We start from the raw sequence: 9,936 nt of genomic DNA, 5'->3' as shown, positions 1-9,936 counted from the left end.
TTCTCCGAACTTTAGAGCGTCAGATATTATGGTTGATTTTGATTTGGGAATTCAGGATGGGGGCAGAACAGTTAACCCAGGTGATAGATTCAATAGCAGGAGAGCCCCTTTCAAGGGGCCAGTCGTTGGAAATAATGGTGCTTCGTTGCAGGGCAACAACCAATCTGCAACTGCGGATATGGAGGTAGAAGCAGAAGGCGGGGTTCATATAAACCCAACGATCACAGGGGCTGAACAAGTCGGTGGTGGTTTCAATGAAAACAATCAGAGAGGTGGGATCGGAGAAGATCCGTATAGCGCTGCGGCAACGGCTGATCCGATCCAAAATGATAATGCTGGGATTTTGGATTTAGATATGGTACCCAGGTACGGCCCGAAGATTGAAAACCTCCGTTTTGACATCCTAATGAACTCGGCGATTCAATCGAGAGTGGAAATTAATGAAGAAATTGTTGGGAGAAGAGTGGATAATGTCGGATACAATCAGAGATTTTTCATTGAATTCAATAGTCAAAGCTACCCCAGGGCTATCGAAATTAGAGAACCGGACTCGCCGATTGGTGACCCAATGGACTACCAAGGAGAAGAGGAGGAAGATGCCTTTTCGATGGGGCAAATACCGGAGGATCCGATGAGTCCTTGGGTGGGAGAACAACAAATTGACATTGATGAAGAAGATCAATTAGAACAAAGAAGTGTCAAAACGCGACCAGATATTCAAGAAATTCCACAACCCAGAATTGAGCAGGTAGAAGTTGAAATCATGAGGAATAGAGAGCTCCAATCAGCAACACCTACCAAAACCACGTCTGATGGTGCGATATTCTTCACAAAATGGGGGGAAAAAGACAAGAGAGGAAGGCTAGTGAGAAACAGGAGGTTTAAGAGGGGAAAAGAGAAAAGACGCTTCAAGCAAGATAATTGCCCTTTGAAGAGGAAGGCAATTTCTGACCTAGATCTTGCTTCCATCCAATTTATAGAAGACGAGGAGGACGATGTTGATTCGTTGATGACAAGGAAAAAGAAAAGGGGGAAGAGCATAATCTACAATGCTACTAATGGAGTAGAGTCGTCTACTTCAACCTCTGGGCTTGGGCCAACAAGTAATTTCGAATTCGAAGCTAACATTGTTTTGCAATTTGCAGGTGATGGGCTTGCGGTGGTTGACCCAAATCAACCACCTACAGCCCAATGATTGGCCTCCTTTGGAATTGTCGGGGGATTAAATGCCCAACAACCCCGATACTTCCTAAAATTAAAAGACTTGTTGGGTCTTTCGATCCGGAGTTTATTTTTTTTCAAAAACAAAAAGCAATTCGGATCTAGTTTTTAATCGGCTTAGGTCTCTAGGTTTTAATTTCTTTAAGGGTGTTAACCCGAAAGGCTTAAGTGGTGGCCTTTGGTTAGGATGGAAGACAAAAAATTTATTAGAAGTAGTTTTTGCTTGTATCAATTTCCTTGTAGTGGATGTAAATGATTTTATGAATGGAAAATAGAGATTGATTTTGGTGTATGGGGAACCTTGCAACTCCCTAAGGAAGGATGTTTGGGATTGTCTTAATCAATGGACAAGCCCAAGTCTCAACTTGCCGATTACTATTGTTGGAGATTTTAACCAAGTCAATTCACATTTAGACAAAACAAGCACTAACTCTTCCAACATTAGGGGCTATCATATTTTCCATGAGTGGAAGGAGTCAAATGATCTACACGATCTAGTCTATGAAGGTCCTAGATTTACTTGGTCGAATGGAAGGGAGGGCGAGAACCTAGTACTAGAAAGGCTAGACAAAGGTTACGCAAATTCTCCTTGGCTTACAAAATTCCCTCATGCTTTTATTGTGCATCAACCAATTCAAATTTCTGATCATACGCCAATCTTATTTCATACAACTCAAAATATCAAGAAGAAAAGGAGTATTTATAAAATAAAGCAATGGATTCTAAATTACAATGATTGCATCCAAGCCGCTCAAGATAGCTGGAATTTACATCAAAACGGCTCCCCTATGTTTAGACTTGTAAAAAAAACTCAAAAGGCTAAGAAAGAAATTAAGATATGGTCAATAGATAAAAGAGAGGAGTGGAATGGAGAGTGGGATAAGTTCAAAAAGGACATTTTTGAAGCCCAACTTTTGCTGAAAAATGAAGGAGAAGAGGAGGATTTTCTACGAGTTAGCAAGCAATTAGAGGAGTATTATAGGAATATGGCAATATACTGGAGGCAAAGAGCTAAGATTAATTGGGATTATGCAGGAGATACATGCTCAAGATATTTTTTTTAATTTTGTTAAAGGAAGAAATTAAAGGCCCGAAACAAATTGGAAGCAATTAGGGATGAGCAGGGAGATTGGGTTACAGATGAAAAGGACATAGCCAAAATTGCTGGGAATTTTTTCAAGGAATTATATGGGTGCAATCCCTCTGCCCCCACGTAACACACACAGCACAAGGATTTGGAACTCAAGCAAGCACTGAGTGGTATCAAGGCCTCATTAACAAAGGATCAAAAGGATTTACTCTCCAACCCCTATACCAGGAAAGAAGTGAGGAATGCGCTCTTTGCTATGGAACCGTGGAAAGCACCTGGGCGGCCTGATGGTGTACCCGCCGGATTTTATCAGAAAAATTGGAATTGGATGCAAGATGACGTTACAGAGGCTGTGTTATCAAGCCTTAAATCAGGTAACATCCTTCGAGAATTAAATTGCATGAACATTGCCTTAATCCCCAAATGTGAAAACCCGGAAACCATGGATAAATTACGCCCTATTGGGCTTTGCAATGTTGTATACAAAATAATAGACTAAGGAAAGTTATTAACGGGTTAGTGAGCCAATTCCAAAATGCCTTCATTCCGGGGAGGGCTATTTCAGATAATATCCTCCTAGCTCATGAATTGCTAGAAAATATCAGGAAAACAAAAAAAGGGGAAAGAAGAAACTAGCAATAAAGACAGACATGAGCAAAGCATATGATAGAATTAATTGGGATTTTTTAGAACATGTGCTTCTAAAGTTTGGCTTGCCAGACCTTATGATCAAAACCATTATGAGTTGTGTTAGGACGGTGTCTTTCTTTGTAATCATCAATGGTTCACCCCAGGAAAATTTCAATCCAAAATGCGGGCTTCGGCAAGGGGACCCCCTGTCCCCGTACCTCTTTATTTTATGCATGGAATGTCTCCCAGGGCTAATTCGAGAAGAAGAAGCAAGAGGTAACATTACTGGAATTAATATTTCACGAGGAGCTCCTAAGATTAGTCACCTCTTTTTCGCGGATGACTCGGCTTTTTTCCTCCAAGGAGAGGAAAATAATGTTTTAAACCCGAAGAAAGTGCTAGACATCTACTGTAAGGCCTCATGTGATAAACAAGGAGAAGTCGGTTTTTTTGGCTAGCCCAAACTCGAATGAAGAGGAAATAAAGAAGCACAGTGAGATACTTGGTATTACTAGAGGTAACAATTTTGGTATATACTTGGGAATACCTTCGGAATTTGGGGCCTCGAAACAGCAGATTTTCTGCAATTTAGTGGACAAGGTGAAAGAGAGACTGAATGCATGGAACTCGTTGTTCCTTTCTCATGCTGGCAGATTAACTTTGATTAAGTCAGTGCTATCGAATTTAGGAACCTATTTTCTCTCGTCTTTCAAGTGTCCTGCCACAATTTTAAAAAAGATTAATAGTATTGTAGCAAGGTTTTGGTGGCTGGGCAACAAAAACGGTAAGGGTGTGTATTGGAAAAATTGGTCTCATCTTACTCAGACAAGGGAGAAAGGGGGTCTAGGCATTCTGGATGCTCGTTTCTTCAACCAAGCCCTCCTTGCTAAACAAGGTTGGCGTATCATCCATGATAAAGAATCGCTTATCAGCAGAGTTTAGTGCCAAATATGGCATTGACAGGCATTCTCTTTTTGAAGACTCATGGTGTAGGAAAATTTTGGGCTCGTGGGGTTGGAATGGTATCAAATGGGGTCTGCAGATGCTGAGAAAGGATGTGCTTGGTCCATAGGTAATGGTCTCTATGCTAAGATTCACCATCCCTGGGTCTATGGTGCTCCCCCAATTTGGAGGTATCAAGGCTGCTCAAATAATGACTGTGTTGCCAAACTAAGGAAGGAGAATGGGGACTGGAATCTGGATGCCTGTAAGGAGTGGTTCAGTGATGAATCAGTTCAAAAAATTTCCACAATCAAAGCTATGGATGCAGGCTATGATGATCTGATTGTTTGGAAGGAAGACGGAGGTGGAATATACACTGTTAGAAGTGGATATAAAACTCTCCTTGAGGACAATCAGAGGCAGGAAAAGAAGCTAGGAATAAACGTGACGCACAACATTAACTGGAAACAGTTATGGAGAAAGAATGGTAGCCCCAAACAAAAGATTTTTCTATGGAAAATCTTGAAAGGAGCGCTCTCAGTGGGCAGTGAAAGGAAGAAAAGAGGATTGGGGGTGCATCATCATTGTAGTTTGTGTTGTATAGATGAGGATCCTAGCAGCTGTGAACTGGAAACGTTGGAACATTTATTTAGAGACTGCAACTTTGCTAGTCATGTATGGAAGGGTTGCAGATTTGGGATTAATGTGAGCAATCAAAATAACATCCCACTAGCAGAATGGATTTTTAACTGGATGAGAATTCTGAGTGATAAGGGTAGAGATTTAGGAGAGAGTTATCAACTTTTCTTAGCTTGTCTTGATTGCATTTGGGGAGCAAGGAATAATAAAATTTTTAAGAATTTAATGCCAAGCCCAGGATCTGCTGTCTTAAGCATGGAACGAAGAGTGAGCAACACACATAAGAAGATGGAAGATACAGAAAGGAAGATGCTGCAAAACTCTGATGATAGGCAATCCGAACCACCTGGTTTTGAAAGACAAAAGGGGACTGATACAAGGCAGGACAAACACCACCTTAGGAACTTAGAATTAGTGACAGGGAATGGAGTCTGCAACACTGCAACCTTAGGGATCTATCACACCAGGAGCAAAGGAAGAGAATTTAAATGGCATTGGGTTGTGAAACAAGCTGGGTCTACTCTTGAGCAAGAGGAGTTACAGCAGGCCAGGAAGAATAGAGAGGCTGACATTCTCCAAACTGTTTTAGATGGACTGCAAGGAGCTTGGCTGAAGTTGTGGCATCTGCAAATTAAGTCCACTGATCAAAATATCCTAAAATGGATGCAACCTGATTACAACAGCATTCAAGGAGATGGGATGATAAAAGGAAAAATTAATGAGCTGCTGCCTTATTTTCATTATATGCTTTAAAAATCTTAGGGTAGGGATGGCAACGGGGCGGGTCGGATGCGAAGGATGGCACCTCCACACCCGTACCCGCCTAAAAATTTTGTACCCATCCCCGCCCCACCACCCGTGGCGGGTCCAATACCCACAATCCATACCCGCCCCGCCGGGTACATTGTAGGATCCATCCCCGCCCCACCACCTGCTTGGATATCCATACCCGCCCCCAAACCCACCCCAAACCTGCTGTAAAATGGAAATAAAATCACACTGACAACAATAATAACATTACAAAGTCCACCAGAAAATTACAAACTCATTAATTATACAGTTTCATACTTAGAAAAATTCACAAATCCAAGTCCATTAAATTATACAAAGTTATAATATTCTAAACGCATGAAAATTAATCGATCACTCCGGTTACTCCGGTATCACTTCCATCTTCTATTTCCTCCAACCATTGATGCTGCACTTCCTTCAACTCACCTACTGTAACCACCACCCATAAGCACTACAAAACAATGTCTGACTTAGTGACATTATTTATGCTTTCATTATTATTTATTCCACCAAATAATCACATGAATACATTAATTATAACAATTTATTTGAACTAACCTATTGATTTTTCACAAGCTAAAAATCTACTGTGTTTACTAACTTTGTACAAAACTTGTTTTTTAATTCTTAATTAGGTTCCTCATTCTAATTGGTAAATTTATTTCAGCACTTCTCAAATTCATACATTCATATAATTGAGTACTAATACATACGAAATAAAATTTAAATAGTGAGTTAGTGGGTATTATAATTTGTCTAATATAATCATACTAATCATCAGATCTTAACCTCTTAAATAAAAAAAATGCAACATAGAATTAAAATTACAACGAGTTGATTCTTTAATAGATCTAGATGAATTTGTTCCATTAATAAATTAGAATTCAAAATCAATCAGAAAATCAAAATAATTAAATACGAAAATAATCAAGAATCAAGATAAATACCATGGGAAAGAAGATGTCAAGATGAACTGGACAACAATGGTGATTGAGGGAAGGTCGCGACTCGCGAGGAAGAAGATGAATGAGTGAGGCAGGGAGTGTTGACTCGCGAGGAAGAAGATGAAAGACTGAAAGAGAGTGAAGAACTGAAGATGGCGGCTGTAGAGGAAATGAAAATTTAGGTTTATGACTTGGGTATTTGGGCATTTGGGTGTTGGGCCTTTCATAAGTATACTCTAGATTCTTCTTGGGCTGGGTATTAGGCGGGTAAGGAACGGGTCTAGGCGGGGCGAGTCTAGGTGGGGCGGGGCGGGTTTGGAGCGGGTCTGCTACAACCTCCATACCCGCCTCACCACCCGTGGCGGGTTTAAGTTTTGGACCCATCCCCGCCCCGTCACCCGCCAAACCTCCCTCCATACCCGCCCCATTGGGGCGGGGATGGGGCGGGTCTTCCATTTGACCCGCCCCACTGTCATCCCTATCTTAGGGGTTAATTTCCCTTTTCTACTGCTGTCAAAAAAAAAAAAAAAAGTCAATTCACTTCCATTTTCTAATTTTTTTCTCCGAAATTCCCAAACTCAACTCCGGATACGCAACTGCAGCGTCCACCGGCCACGACACCGGACCGGAGGACTGCAGTCCGAGCTTCCGTCTGCTCGAGTACTCGATACATTATAAGATTGTAAGTTCAATTTATTTTTAAATTGATATATGATAATTGCTATTTTGCTTATTTGAATTATAATTGAATAATTGATTTTGAATCTGTGGAGTTAGATTTTTTGTTGTTGGGGTTTTTTATTTCATGGTTCATATAAAATTGATTTGATTTCTTGATTGATTATTTGATTTTTGTCATTTTGTGTGTAATTGATTTACTGTATAAAAGCTACAAGTTACAAATTTACAATGGAGTCAAACGAGAATGAGCTACCAGTTCTGAGCAGCGCTACTATACCCTAACCTAATCAATTCATCCACTAAAATCAAATTTGCAAAAATATTGACAAATTTCAGGTACTCTCTTAAACTATTTGTTGTATATGTCATTCCAGTTCCTCTGATATACCCTCATTTCTCATCAAATCTCTTTAATTTTCATTCAACCTGGGATATCGTTGCCTGTGCTCAATTTTCTCTGCATATTATTTGCATTTGATAAGATTATTTTTTTGTTATACATTTTTCGAATTCGTGATTTGTCTTGTTTTTTTTTTTTTTTTTTGGGGGGGGGGGGGTTAATTTTCTGGATTCTTTAGTTCTGAATTATTATAATAATTTCTAATGTTTTGTTAGTTTGAATTTTTTACTAGTTTTTTAATTTAATTTTTCAGGATTCATTCGCATCTGGGTTTTTATTTTGAATTTTCTGGGTTTGAGTTGCCTCTCTATGTTGTTCTTGAGTAATAAAGAGGGTACTTGGCAGGAAAAGTTCTGTAGAATACATAAAAGTCTTTACTATTTTTCAATTTGAGTTTCAAATCTTTCAAATTTTGCTTATATTTGTATGATGATGACTTCTAGGAATATGAGCGAGATTGGCGTGGAAGTTTGAAAATTTTGTGAAACTACTACGTTCTTGTCACATAGAAATCAAAATTTGTCAAAATTGAATGTTACAATTACAAGTGAGTAATTATAATCAACTCAGCTAATAAAACATTGAGATTTACTATGAAGAAAATAGTCCAAGCTGTATAAACTACAATGATTCTTTCTTATGCTCACTCAAACAGTTGAATTTTGAGTTGTATTATACTATAATTACATTCATTATCAAAAAAGTTAGCTGTAAAACCATGCTTCATTTTAATGAAAGGGCCGGCAGAATCTGTTCATATAGACTTTTACTTGTGCTAATGAGATAAACTTAGGGCCTGTTCTCATTGACTGAACTCGGCTGAACTGAACTGATTGAGCTGAGCTGAATTGAACTGAATATTTTATAAGAGATGGAAATTAGGAGCTGAACTGAACTGAGCTCAACTGAACTGAGCTGAGCTGAACTGAACTGAACTGAACTGAATTGAATTGAATTTCAACGTAAGAGAACAGGCCCTTAAATGTATATTGTAGGCATGGATGATGCAATAACTCGCAAGTCCCGAACTTTCCAGTATAAGTCACATTTCTCAGGCTAGAATTTACCGTTGAAGGTACAAATGAGAGATAGACGTTGACAATAGTGAAAGCCATTAGAGAGTTTAGGGTTTGTGGAGGTCCACATGTATGTAATCTTACCCTTATGAGTGAAAACCCATTAGAAAGTGTTTATGGGAGACCCTCAAATATATAATTGTTAATTATGAATTAAATTGCCTTTGTTTTGTTTGCCTCATGACTTAAAATGTTAGAATCTTTTTTTTTTTAAGCTCATGTTGCTCGAATAAGATGGAAGAATCTAAAAATGATGAGAAATTTGAACAAATGTGGTATATATTGTGGAATTAACTATGCACATTCAATTTATTGAAAATTGCTCACAAGTTTGATGAATTGTCATTGAGAATTTTTGGATTGTAATTTTTTACTTTGCTTAGTTCAATTCAATTATCTTCAATTAAATTCTCGTTCCTTGTATAGTGTCACCTTATTTTCACAGTTTGTGACTTGTTGGTTCAATACCTACAGTTTTTTCCGTCCGGCTTTTACTTGCTAATAGAGTAATAGGGTTCTAATTTTAGTTAGCAATCAAAGGGTTTTTAATCCAGTGAATATCTTGGTCTTCTTTTTTATTAAGCATTGTGGAGGCTTTGTGTTGGGGAGAAGGTGGTGGAAGTGGATGAAAGGGCAGAATAGGTGTTGCTGATGATTGTGCTTGTGGTCATTGAGGTCCATGAGGATAATAGAGTATTATATGCAGCCTTAACATAGTGTAATGTTTTTGTGGATAGGTACTGTACTCACTGTTACGATGATGCTCTTGAAGGACATAAAACCAGCTGCATCAAACAATATAGACACTAGATTCATACTGTTGGATAAAGGCAGGATATCTGCAGAAGGCCAAAACAAGACTTGTTTGGCACTTGTGGCAGATGAGACTGCTGCGGTTCATTTTCAGCTTTGGGGACAGGAATGTGATTTTTTCCAGACAGGCGATATCATCCACCTCTCCAATGGCATATTTTCTTACCAGCGTAAAAATCTATTGCTGAGAGCAGGCAAGAGAGGAAAGATTCAGAAGGCAGGGGAATTTACATTGTCCTATGTTGAAACACCCAATATGAGTGAAATTAATTGGAGTCCTGATCCCAACAATCGAAAGAAGTATATTCAGGGATCTGTGATTTCTAATTACTCCCACATCTTTCCTCCGGTTTCTTAGCTTTTGGATCCTTAAAATGTGCTACATAGTTGCCCATATCAAGCTTGCCTTCTGCGAGACTGACTTTGTTAAGCCTTCCTGCTGCATGAGTGACACATGATGACAAATGTTTGAGAATTCTTTCTTGTCACTCTATCTAACGAGCTGCAGGTTTGTGGTTATCTGCAAACTCTTTCAAGAATAAGAATGAAAATGTGTCAATTATGTCTGGTAAACTGAGCTGCTATAGGTGCATTAATCATGCTGCATATCTGCTATGGACTCTTTCAGTGACTTGATTAGACTCTATAATAACAGATCTTGTTGTCAGTAGGAGTAATTTTTTATTTCTGGCAGTCCCTTCACTGTTT

General features: G+C 38.9%; 2 protein-coding genes across 2 annotated transcripts; both read left to right on the top strand.

The window, feature by feature from the left end:
* The first annotated feature begins 2,567 nt into the window (after positions 1-2,567).
* Positions 2,568-3,883, top strand: LOC145625179 (uncharacterized). Its single transcript, XM_081678254.1, has 2 exons — positions 2,568-2,789; positions 3,377-3,883. The coding sequence occupies exons 1-2, from the start codon at positions 2,568-2,570 to the stop codon at positions 3,881-3,883; spliced, it is 729 nt and encodes a 242-aa protein (XP_081534380.1).
* Positions 3,884-9,172: 5,289 nt separating this feature from the next.
* LOC145625178 (Nucleic acid-binding, OB-fold-like protein) lies at positions 9,173-9,586 on the top strand. The gene has a single exon (XM_081678253.1). The coding sequence runs from the start codon at positions 9,173-9,175 to the stop codon at positions 9,584-9,586; it is 414 nt and encodes a 137-aa protein (XP_081534379.1).
* Positions 9,587-9,936: the final 350 nt, after the last annotated feature.

Source organism: Chenopodium album, chromosome 3 (genome assembly GCF_948465745.1).
Source record: "Chenopodium album chromosome 3, dcCheAlbu1.1, whole genome shotgun sequence".
Taxonomy (NCBI): domain Eukaryota; kingdom Viridiplantae; phylum Streptophyta; class Magnoliopsida; order Caryophyllales; family Amaranthaceae; genus Chenopodium; species Chenopodium album.
Note: the sequence above shows the minus strand (reverse complement) of the source record. Positions and strands in the feature narration are given on the sequence as shown.

Coding starts and splice junctions, on each gene's coding strand:
- LOC145625179 (XM_081678254.1), top strand. CDS start 2,568: ATGGAACCGTGGAAAGCACCTGGGCGGCCTGATGGTGTACCCGCCGGA. Junction 2,790..3,376: donor CTATTGGGCTTTGCAATGTT/GTATACAAAATA, acceptor GTGATAAACAAG/GAGAAGTCGGTTTTTTTGGC.
- LOC145625178 (XM_081678253.1), top strand. CDS start 9,173: ATGATGCTCTTGAAGGACATAAAACCAGCTGCATCAAACAATATAGAC.